At 42.1% G+C, this 12,307-nt stretch overlaps 1 protein-coding gene across 3 annotated transcripts in view; it reads right to left on the bottom strand.

The window, feature by feature from the left end:
• Positions 1–1,183: 1,183 nt before the first annotated feature.
• The window catches only part of sec16b (SEC16 homolog B, endoplasmic reticulum export factor), a 34,135-nt gene continuing 23,011 nt past the window's right edge, over positions 1,184–12,307 (bottom strand). For all 3 annotated transcript variants that reach the window (XM_042111824.1, XM_042111822.1, XM_042111823.1), the window contains exons 14-25: positions 12,146–12,257; positions 11,659–11,764; positions 11,373–11,510; positions 10,425–10,538; positions 8,467–8,551; positions 7,878–8,246; positions 7,517–7,545; positions 7,218–7,334; positions 7,036–7,131; positions 5,729–5,846; positions 4,721–4,776; positions 1,184–1,578 (exon numbers count right to left, since the gene is read on the bottom strand). In XM_042111824.1, the coding sequence (XP_041967758.1) occupies positions 1,570–1,578; positions 4,721–4,776; positions 5,729–5,846; positions 7,036–7,131; positions 7,218–7,334; positions 7,517–7,545; positions 7,878–8,246; positions 8,467–8,551; positions 10,425–10,538; positions 11,373–11,510; positions 11,659–11,764; positions 12,146–12,257 (1,349 nt within the window). In that variant the 3' untranslated portion in view covers positions 1,184–1,569. The remainder of the gene's footprint in view (positions 1,579–4,720; positions 4,777–5,728; positions 5,847–7,035; positions 7,132–7,217; positions 7,335–7,516; positions 7,546–7,877; positions 8,247–8,466; positions 8,552–10,424; positions 10,539–11,372; positions 11,511–11,658; positions 11,765–12,145; positions 12,258–12,307) is intronic.

The following is a 12,307-nucleotide window of genomic DNA, read 5'->3' as shown; positions in this document are numbered from 1 at the left end:
ACTTTCTTAATTTAACTTATATAGTGTATTTAGTATTTAGTTTGTTAGATTCTTATCTTATCTTCTACTGACTTTATTGTACAGTTGAGTTTAGTTATATGTTGATACTTATACTAATGTTTACCATTTCTGTTGTAAGTGCATGTTGTGTGTTATGTCTTTACGCTACTGAGACTCTTGAATTTCCCCTTGAGGATCAATAAAGGAGCAGTCAATCTAAATCAGACGCTTGGAGCCCACTGTCAGGGTGACTGTTATATAACAACACACATGGTAGTGCACTGGGTCAGTCTGGCACTAGACCAGTGAGTCTAGATCATATTCAATGAAATGGACATGTTGTTCTTCTGTGGATAATTTCAGTGGTCACTACTGTACACTGTGTTTACAGACAGCTGTGGGGTGGCTTGGTGACACACTTACATATTTGAGCTTAAAAGGCAGAACAGAAAAATAAAAACTAACAAATAGTACAGGAATGCATTAATACATTTATCTCCAGAATCCCAACAATGTCTCTGTCTACAAAACACTTTGGATTATTTTTTAAACTTCTTGAAGTATGCACCATCCTTATTCAAGTATCGTATTCTTCATTTCTCTGTGGTTATCACCTAAGATAGAAAACTGTTTTATTACTAAATGGCATTTTAGGACCCAAAGTGCTGGTGTGACTAAGTCGCAGATTGGACACAATACATTTTCATTAATCCTTGGAGTGTGTGTGGGGTGGTATTGAAAGAAAGTTGCCAGGCAGACTGCAGAATGTAAAGTATGTGTTATTGGCTGTTGGCACTTATCACCACCATGCAGCGAAGCCAAGCCTGTCACCCTAACCCTGTTACTCCCATGTGTGAGCTGAGCACCTCCTCTGTCCCCGCCCATGGTCCATCCCCCAGCCCATCCCCCAGCCAGGCCTCCACACCCGCACACCACTGGGCAGCATGCTCAGTCAGCTGGTGCAGATTTAAGAATGCTAAAGTGGGTATTCTGGTCATATAGTGTTTATCCTGCTTTGCCCTTTTGCTGATGACACAAAACATGCTGCCTCACTAAAGATGAGGCTGCTGGGGTACATCAAGCATGTCAACAGCAATACCCCCCCCCCACCACCACCACCACCTCATACAAGCCCACCCCCCACCCCTACTACCACAGATCCCCCACCCCCCGGCCCCCCTCACCAACCTCAACCCCACAGTCTCTCGCTCTCTCTGGCATCCAAGCAGTCCTTTCCCAGCCCTCAGCACAAAACCACAAGGCTTCAGCTGTTGAGCTTCCTCATGGTGCCAGGCCCTTAAAAGCCGATCTTCCTCCCCCTCTTCCACCCTTCAACTTTGACCTGCGTGCTCCTATGCCCAGCAGCATGTAACCTCCAAAGGCTGGAAAACACAAAACTAGTATCCAAAAAAGGAATTGTATGCCAATTGCCACATGGTGCTGTCCCACAATTCCATTGTTTTGGCTTGATCAAATATTGATGTCCACGTCTGGAATGCTCTTTTACTTGCTGCTGACCTATCCGTGGGGTTATCCTCATCCTGAAGAATCCTTTGGGCCTGTCCTATGCTAAGCACTCTGCATGTAGACAGCAAAACAACAAACAAAGAGCAAAACATTAGGAAGGCAGTAGAGTACTGCTTCAAGAGTTAAAACAGACACACACACACGTGCACACCAGGGATGGAAATTAGCCACCCGCCCCCCGCCAAATGCGGGTAGTTTTGTACGCTGACGGGTGAATTTGGTCAACTTACCTGCCACTATGGCGGGTAGATAAATAGAGCTAGCATAGGCTACCACAAATAGTCAGATCCGATCTAATTTTCATAGTTATTGACGGTTAAAAATAAGAAAGTGTCTGTAGGGATCATGTAACGTTAGGCTACCAGCCGTAAATCGCGCTGATTTGAAGTTCAACAACTAGGCTACCAGTGAGCCGCCACCTGCAGCATAGCCTATAGTCACTGGTGCAGTGCTTCACTTTTTGCCATTACCATTAACAAACTGTCGCTATGCTTTCATGTGCCACTGCTAGCTTATTTCAGGATGACTGCATAAACAAATCTAGTGAGATCTGTGGATCTGCGTTGTATCTAAACAGACTAATATTCTCACGCGAATTTGTCTTTTGAAGTGGCCCGTAGCTATTTTAATCCGGCCCGGGACACCTTCACAAGATGACATGCTACTATTTAGACCAGGGATGTCAAACTTAGGCCCGCGGGCCATTTTGGCTGCTTATTTGTGACCCGCGAGGTCATTATTCAATCTGTATTAGAAGTGGCCCGCCGCGTAGTTTATACAACGCATCCATATCTGAGCTGGCGTTAGAGCTGGCCCAGCACGCTATTCTATTCAGCAGCCCAGGGCAACGCAGCCCATCAAGTTGCTACATACATCGATAACACTTCAAATCCCAAAATGCGTTGCATCGTTAATGTCGCCTTTTCTGTTCATAAACAAAACGTATCCATGCAACCAGACAAACTATCAACGAAAATGGCGAAGCGAAAGATTGATAATCGGAGCTTTCAAGATAGGTGGGAAAACGATTATACGTTCATATTATTCAAGGACAAACCCGTTTGGTTGGTATGTGGATTCACCGTAGCTGTCACTAAAGAGTACAACATAAAACGACACTACGAAACTAAACATGAAGACAAATACAAAGATCTGGATGCGAAGCTTAAGCTACAGAAGGTGGGAGAATTGAAAGCAAGTCTGCTTTCAAGGCAGACTACCCAAGCCAAGTTACAAGTGATGATGCTGCAAAAGCGAGTTTTACTGTTGCACAGGATATCGCGCAAACAGCACGGCCATTCTCAGAGGGAGAGTTTGTTAACTGTTAATAGTTACAATTACAATTTTGATAATTGTTAAATGTTATTTACAATTTTTATAGTTCACCTGCAAAAAATAGGCCAATATATTTTTTCTATTCAGATATTCAATATATTTTTTCTATTCAGAAATGCCTGCATTCTATTTTTTCCTTGTGTGTATATAGTTTTAATTCAATAAAAACATCGGTTATTCAATAAATGTTGCGCTTGGCCCGCGACATACTCCCAGTTCTTAATTTTGGCCCCCTGTGAATTTGAGTTTGACACCCCTGATTTAGACCTATGACGCAAACAGGCGGACATCTCCACACCCATTCGTCGTGGTGGAATATCCTACAAACTTTTCATTCAGGAGATTAGCCTACATATCAGAATAAACAGCAGAATTTACCGAACACAAAGGTGTAAAGCATTCCGTTATGCAATTAGCCGTCAGAGTAATCCGGTTTTGAAATTGAAGCAAATGTCTACGAGGTCTCTAACTTTGCACTGTTGTAATACACGATACGGCCAAATACAAAATAAATGTTAACAATATCGCCTAGATAACTGTAAATATTAAAACCAGAGTTTTTCCAATGTAGTTTCACAAAATGCTAAGCATTAAGTTTCCAGCTGAGCTGTGCATTTATTGTTCAGTGCATGATTTCATAACAGGCCAAACAGAAAATAAATACTAAATGTTAAATATAGCCTTGATACCTGTAAATATTTAAATCAGATGATGTACAGTATACACAGAGACGGTTGATAAAGCGAGACGATTCATAAGAGGGTAAATTCTGGCACGTTGTGACGTGGGGTTCGAAGCAGTCACGTCCATTTAGGAGTCTAGCGGTAGGTCCAGTGTCTATGTATTCCTATGGCAGAAATGAACATTTTCACGGAATATATATTTTTTACAGTCTATGGTTTTGACACGCCTATTTAGGAGTCCGGAACTAGTGCCATTTCGTTCCATTGATGAATCGTCTTATGATTCATCTTAGTTAACTATAGAATCTTTGGTATACATGGATTTCTATGCAACGTCACGAAAACATGCGTGCGCAACCAAGAGGCAGAAAGCACCATAGAACAGCATAGAGCAATGCAAAAGAGCAAAAGAATAAAATGAGTTTTTGTGCTGAAAACTGCACCAATTCGAAATCACGATGGTTAGAGAATGTTAAATATGTTCAATATCCCTAACGGAATGCATGTCTTCGCCAAAAATGACAAAATACGATGTTATATTAATAATGTAAATGAACGTCAAACTTTGAAATATAGTCTGAAATGAGATGTTATTATCATTGAGACAACAGGGGTATACAAAAAATCCGATTGTAGCTTACAGCAGCTGACTATTTAGGTTAAGTTTATAACGTTGTGGACGGCCACCAAGCGTCTTCTGCCTCACGGCTGCGCGCGCATCTAGTTTTGTTGGTAAACGAGAAACCCGTGTATAGTTAGATCAAGGTGGAGAGACGATTATAGGATGCTCCAGAACTCACACAAACGTGAGTTCCTAAAGGAGCCACACCACTTTTATGATATGACACTATGGCATATTATTGTGGTTCTGTTGGCTTTTAGTTTTGTTGCTACTGTGCTTGTAGGTTTAGGGCAAAATTCAGCACATTTTAGTCGTATCGCAATAATGCCGATAACCGTGATCATTTTAAGTAGGCTACTATAGTCATGATATCACATTTTCATGTCATTTCTCTAGTGGCTGGTAAAAAAGTTGAGTGGCTGGTAGATTTTGGAATCCACCAGCCACAGTGGCAGGTGGAAAAAATATTTAATTTCCATCCCTGGTGCACACACTAGACACACACTAGCTTTTCAGATCCATGTGCCGAAGGGCAGCTGTCACAGAAACTCACCTGTGGCATAGACCCGTGCTTCGGTGTCATGAATACACCCGGAGCCTGACCTACAGCTAAATGAGAAAACAAGATGTGTCACGTGAAGAAAAATGTCCTTGGCAGTCCCACACACAGATTGAATATAGAATATGCAGTAATAAAAAGCTATATTTAGGCTATCTCTGGCTATACTCCGTAGACCTCAGGTTCTTCTGTTTATGTTTCCTACATGTTTTTCGGCTGTTAGAATGATATGGTTCTATCTGGCATTGTCAAAATTGGTTTAGTTTAAGTATACTTGCGTATACAAGGAATTTGGTCTCTGTATTTATCCCATCCGTGAATTAGTGAAACACACAGAGCACCCAGTGAACACACAGTGAGGTGAAACACACTTTTTCAAATTTTCCTTTGGCAGCAAAAGTACATTAATCAGGAGTTTTGAGCTAGACCGTTGTTTTGTTTTTTGAACATATGCCATATGGAATGAACTACAAGTAACTCTTGATTTGGACTCCCCTACATCCATGGACGACATCCCCAACCTCCATTAGAAACTCTTTTAAAATCAGTTCTCACAAACCAGGGTCATTGTTTCTAATACGTGGCTTTTATTTTTCATAACACCTCTTAAACATCGCTTCCCAGTGTTTTTTGTCTGTTCTGTGGTTTATTTTTTTTTATTTTTTCGCGTGTACCTTGCAACTGAACTTGACCCATTAAGTTGAGTTCTTTACTGCGTCATGACTACACAGCTGCAAACTCTGGCAAGGAGAAAGGGGGGCTGTGCATACAACCAACCAGGAGACTCTTCCATTTGTTTTGTCTTTGAGAGCAGAAATTACAGAAAGCCTACCACAACAACATCCCAAACACATCCAAATACACTGGGTGAAGACACTAGGATAGTTTCACACATTAGCTTTACCCTAGCTGTTCACTATCTTTAAGATGATGATATTTTGTTGACCTACACCTCATACTGTGGCACAATACTTATTAAGGTCAACAGGCTGTTGAACTTACCAGCTTGTCTGGAGAAAGGGTTGACACCTGTGGACAAAGGGGGAGCGTTTAATGTTCTAGAGGATTCCACTGATGTTTGAAGTGGCCCCGACGAGAAAATGGGACTGCTCGTTGGCTCCTGCAAAATGTACAAAAAGTTGTGCCTCGTGAGTCGCATTGCTGTCTCGCTCAAAATGGGCCAGTTATACAAGCACCACTTTAAAGACACACAGTGCCTTTTTTTCACATAGCAAAACTTACAAATTAATAACATAACAGTGTAAGTGATGAAATATTTAGTTGTGCATTTGTGAACCTGACTCCCTTTAATGTTAAATCTAGGTATAAAAGGTTCCTCACACAAAGTATGTTAGCTTTTGGCTTGACCTACTAACAGGTTAAGAAGCAGGGCTATAGTAGGCTACAGTTCTTCAAAACACTGTGTTAGTGACAACAGAATTACGCCTTTTAAAGGTTGTTTTCAAATATCAGAATAAATATGTAAATATAATACATAATCTATAAAATCTATAAATCTATACATTTAATAGATTATATATTATATCCATATATTACAATGTTAAAACTGTTTGTTTTTCAAGCATTGCTAATAGTAGTTTGCTAGATGTGATAAAAATGTTCTTGCCCTTGTTAGTCCTTGCCAGTTTTTGTTACATAGTTAACACATAACATAACAGTAAACTGTTAAGTACAATGTAATACACTAGGACTAGCACATATACACTAGGATTAGACAATCTGTGCATAAGAAATTCAAACATAATATTAATTCTAATTGGTTATATCCATAACTCCATATATATATATAACTCCAAAGCCTTATTTTGCCTTATTCAGCATCAATACATTTCATTATTTCATTCATTCTTTCTCAACTAGTAATATTGAGGCTGTAGAAATGAAAGCAGAACGGAAAGTATATAAATAAAAAAGTTTAAAAAAGAGGATACTGAATGAGCAGTGAGGTTCAGAACCGACAATGTTTTAGAGTTCATTATCCTCCGCTGACAAGAAAGGCTGCTAGAATAATTCCCAATGTGGTAATGGATCGCAAGTCATATGATTTAAACTGTGCTTCTAAAATTAGGGAATTACTTCTTGCAAAATGCAAAAAGAAATCCAATGCAAAAAGCCCATTTGCTTACTGCACCTTTGCTTCATGTCACACATGAAACTGACCAAAACAGCTCAGTGCTGTATTTGATTCCATTTGTATTTGATTGTCACTGAGTGCATCACTATGTACCAGATCTTACCCCATATTCCTTCAAAAACACACACCCAATGTCTGGCCGATGACATCATACCTGTGGGGCAGAAGGGGGGGCGACATCACTCTCTTTGCTCTTCGTGTCCTTCGCCTTGCTCTGGAACCATCCACTGAACCAGCCCGCCTTAGTGCTCTGCGAAAGGAATAATAATCGATAAACCATAAGCTCAACAATGTCTTATGTAGAGGGTAGGCATTTGGTCTGCAGGCGACACCCACTTTGCCTGGTTGGATGCTAGCTGTGTCCTTGGTTTTGGGCTCTGGCAGGATTGGAAACTGGGTCGGCTCGGCCAAATCACCGCCCCCCGGGGTCGCATCATTCGTGTAGAGAGGCACCTACGGAAGCGTAGGTTTACATTTGACCCACGTCAATTTTTTACTTGTGCAACTACACTGCCAGAACACTTAAAACATTTGAAATTCAAGTACAACTTAATGTATGTCATCAAAAGCACAAATGTGACATCAAATAAGTTCTTCACAGGTCAGATAACGATTTGATCTAATTCATTACTTACCATTGCTGGTCCGGAAGAGAAGCCTAGACCTACAGAGGAGGAATAAGGTGGTGGTTCCCACAACACATATCATGGTTAGAGCTATATATCTCAATTCATTTCAGATTTACATGCAAGGGTAACTAGGGGATAATAGTGATGTATAGAGAATTTGCCTATATTGTTCTACTACAGTATATGTTTAATATTGTTTTATAAGCAGGATCCACTCAGCAGGATGATACATTCAAGTATGCTAAAAGACAGAAGTGCCTTCTGTTCAACCAGTCTGTATTCACACATAATACAAATATTAATATTTGTGGAGATTATAGCAAAATGAGGAGTTGAGGAGACTGCAAGCTTTGTCCTCCATCCTGACCTTGGGGCTCTGCTGGAGGAGAGCAGGGGGATGGATGCAGAGCCTCTCCTGGAGGGGGATAATAGGAGCTGGGCAGGATGGGGAGGAGACTTGGACCCTGGTGATGAGCAGCACAGTGTGGGACAGGCTTGGCCACAGACTCCGCCTGTTTTCTGGGTTCCGTGAGTGAGGGTACCATCATCTGCCCGTAGCCTGTGAGCAGTGGGGACTCCTGCATCAGCTGACCTGTGCTTGGAGGAGGGCCGTCCACTTGTGGGATCCAGCCCCCCTGGGCCCCATCGGGGAGGGAGTCTGGCAGGTCAGTGGCAGTGGCAGCAGCAGTGAGTGCCCACGCCCCTTCGCCATAATGCTGATTGTCAGAGTGCACACCTACAGCAAAGGGATAAACAGGAATCACACATTCTTAACGTTCCCCACTGACCCACTTAACTCACTCGAGGAATTATACAGAGCTGGTGAGTGCATTTGGCTTCCAGCAAGACGGTCACCGGAGCATGGTCAGTGTGACACAGCCCCCTAGTGGATATACAGAGAAAGATTTGCTGACTGATACTGGAAACTGGGTCAAGGGGGTGGGGTGGGGTGTTACCTGAGCCAACTCTGTTCTCTTCAGGATCCACAGCATTCTCCACTCCAGCTGGCTGGTATGGATCATTACAAACCCAGTGCTTCATCTAAGCAAATATATATTTCTAAGTCACTGTTATAACAACAATTAAAAGGAAAGCCATGTTGCCAGATCATGTCAGAAAATGTCAGCCTCTGTGTTACTTGGAGTTAAAACATCAATTGAATTCAATGTGTAAGTGATTATAAGCATGTCTGAAACCTAAAACACAAAGACAAAGTGAACAGCTAAGTCTCAACAGCAACACTTGGGGGAGGGGGGGTACAGTAAAAATTAATGTAACTAACTGTAACTGTCGCTTTTTGCTTGTAGTTTTCCCCCCTTCAGCTTTCCAGAGTATATATTTTACGACACTCCTCGTCAGTCTGCCCCCCTCTCGACAACGGTTTACCTGCTTTTTGCTTCTTTTTGCTGGCTCTGCCATGATGAATGTCTAAGAAACTCCATCGCTACCTTTTTTCTAGCCGGTGTCTGGTGTGTATGTGTGTAGAGCCGTAAAGCAATTTGTTACATCGTGAGTCCGCGAGACTTTCTGACTCTGAGGCCGGTGGCTCGTCGGACCAAAAGTGCGAGACGGCCACCATTCAACCCAGAAAAAGTCATATTACCATTCCAAAGACTCCGAAGCTGTTAAATTAAGGCAAATTAATGCATAGTTCCCCTTTAATTCTCCAGGGACAGTGCTCAATAATCAAATAGCCAGAGTTAATTTTCATCTGCTGACCCTAGCCAGATCCTAACAGGGCAACCTAGAATAAAACATACAGTAAAAATAAAACAACTAAGACAGAAAAACACAGAAAATCATACAATACAATTATCACACAATACCTACGCTCACATATTCGGCTTGCTTTGAGCCAGGTCTTAAGTTTGTGTTTAAAGGTTGGGACAATGAGACAGTGGTGATACTGCAGGTGTTAGTTTTACAATCAAGTGTTTTTAATGTCTGTTTGTATAGGGGGTCTCAATAGGTTTCAAGTGGTCATAGTTGTGTGTGACCAGCTTGTGAAACAGTATTTTATGTATGAAAAACTAAAAAGCTTACAGAGTGGAGTCTCCATGTAGACAGGAAAATTTTAAACCTTTAAAAATATAAACGACTCGTTAAAGGAGAATTACGGTGTGATATTGACCTAAAGTGTGTTGAAACATGATAACGAGTGTGAACGTATGTCTCATAGCTCATCTCGGCTTGTCCCCTGCACTCCAAAATCTGGCGCTAGTTAAGTAAACTACCAGTGCTTTTTCAAAGTTCTCAATGTCTCGTTTTAAATGTCAGGGCCCTCGGAAGTCTACCAATGAAGTGTGGAGATACATTGAGCCTCGTAAATGGTGTAAAACAGTGATTTATTTGCATGGCTAGCCCGAGCCGAAGCACCACCATTGAAAAAGCTGTTGGTAGCATCGGCTAACTAGCGCCAGATTTTGGAGTGCAGGGGACAAGCCGAGATGGGCTATGAGACATACGTTCACACTCGGTATCATGTTTCAACACACTTTAGGTCAATATCACACCGGCATTCTCCTTTAACAAAGTACACAGCCCCAACTTTATCTAATCATATTCCTGTGCTTGTTTAATTGTGTGAGGCCTTAGTTAACAATATTAGCCTTGGTGATGCAAAGTGTTTATAGGCTAGTTTATTGCCTTAGATTGCATCCATGAAACCTCTATTGAGTCTGAAGACATTGCCAATTTCTCACACCAATCAAATGCTTTCATAGTCTACTGCATGGCATTACTAATAACTCTGAAGCTTTGCATTATTGCTTAATGTTACTAAAGGTTTCAGCTTCATAAAGTACCTATAAAGCAGTTTAGGGGTAATTAACACCTTGTATCAAAGTCTTTATGGAAAGTTTACAAAGTTCACATGGATAGAATGTTTTACTCCCACATGAAACTCGTAGGGTACCTGAGCTCCGATCTCTCTGGCACGCAGCTGGATCAGCCAATCAGGATCCTCCAAGTCCCCGTTTGCTCCTGTGTCAGCCAGAGAGGCCTCAGCGTGCTTTAGCCTGTCGGTCAGCTGAGGAGGAGGATCAAGATGGGCTCACGTGGCTCAGCAGTATATTTTGCACACAGAGTCCTTGGCACAGCACTGTTCCTCACAGGTTGGCACCACAATTTCATTGACATTTCAAAATGCTCCCATGACATTTCAAGGACCCATAATGAAATGTAAAGGACTGGTAACAATCAGGAACATGAAATTGCATAGTTTATTTCCACAGGTTGGCCTTAATTGTTGCAAGAATCCATTCTTCATGTGATAGGTCAGCTAAGCTATGTTAATTCAACTCTGTGTGTGTGTGGGTTTTATTGGTGTTTATTACACGGCTCTTCATAATGCTGCAGAATGCTCCATTCACTTGAATAGGACTTCCCAACGTTCGGAGGTCTGATCATTTTGTATAACAGAACGTTGCTACGTATAACAGACTGCTGTCAAGGAAAATGGGTTTTGTGCTTCTATTCGTGTCTTTCATATCATTCCGCGAGTGGTTGGTTCGCTTAATGGAAAGTGAAAGTCAGCAAGTAAGACGTTGCCATGCAACACCTGAATCTGTCAAGTTCTATTTGTGTGACGTTGTCATGCAACACCTGAATCTGTCAAGTTCTATTTGTGTGGCCAACTATTTGTTTTCTCAGCGGAAGCCACGAAACGGTAACAAAACTAGATGACTAGAAGCAGTATAAAATATGACCGCCGTCCAGTCCTGCACATTCTCTCCACAAAAATAACGCTTGTCAATTTGTCTCCATCCCCTACTTTTGTGTATGTAAATGAGTGTGTGTATGTAAATGAGTGTGTGTATGTGTGTGTGTGTGTCTAGTGTGTCTATGGTACTCCTGTGACTACCTTTATCAGTTCTTTCAGTAGCACCGTGGGGGGTTCCTGCAGTGTGAGCAGAGTTTTCCCAACCACCTCACAGTAGTGGTAGGCTTGAGAGGCAAGGCCGCAGTCCATCAGACGACAAGCATACAGGAACTTATACACCTGCAGATACATCGGACAATGACATACTCACACACACAAACAAATACACACACACACAATGCCTCATGAGTTCAGGAAGTTCGACACTTGAAGACAAAATTCGCAAATTCCTCTCTCCTGTTGTGACATCTAATCAGCAGAAACATACCTGAAAAGGTGGGTCAACATGAGCAGGGTTTCCGAGCCTCTGGCTGTACTCAAACACCTCTGTGCACTGCATCGCTGAGCTCTGAATGAACTTCAGAAAGGGAAGACTACACAGAGACAGAACACATCCAAACAGAGCGTCAGCTTTACCTCAGTCTTTATTTTCACACAACAGCAGAGAATTCAAACATGCTCAACAGGTATCCTGATATTTGCCTCATTCACCCGGCGGCCAGAACGAGGCTAAAGGGTACACTTGCCATTACACCTCAGTTCAGCAGATGGTGCTGGTAATGCACTCCGTTTGCAAACTGCCGAAAAAGAAGAAGGGTTCACTGACCTGTTCTTCTTCTTCAGTGAGTTTTTTTTTTGGAAGTTTGCAAACAGAGTGCAATACCACCACCCTGGACTGAGGTGTAATGGCAAGTGTACCCTTTAGCCTCGTTCTGGCCGCCGGGTGAATAAGGCAAATTCTGTCCAAGCCTTACCTGTGACTACTGCCAAGAAGCACCAGGCGTTCAGCTTTGTTTGTGTACACACCAAAGGGAGTACGTGCTGTGAGGTAGCAGATATGAGCAGCATGCAGCTGCCCCCTAGAGGCTACAAGAAGAATTACTCATGTTTGCTTTTCAAGATCTCATAAGGTACAG

This window comes from Alosa sapidissima, chromosome 12 (assembly GCF_018492685.1).
Source record: "Alosa sapidissima isolate fAloSap1 chromosome 12, fAloSap1.pri, whole genome shotgun sequence".
Taxonomy (NCBI): Eukaryota; Metazoa; Chordata; class Actinopteri; order Clupeiformes; family Clupeidae; genus Alosa; species Alosa sapidissima.
Note: the sequence above shows the minus strand (reverse complement) of the source record. Positions and strands in the feature narration are given on the sequence as shown.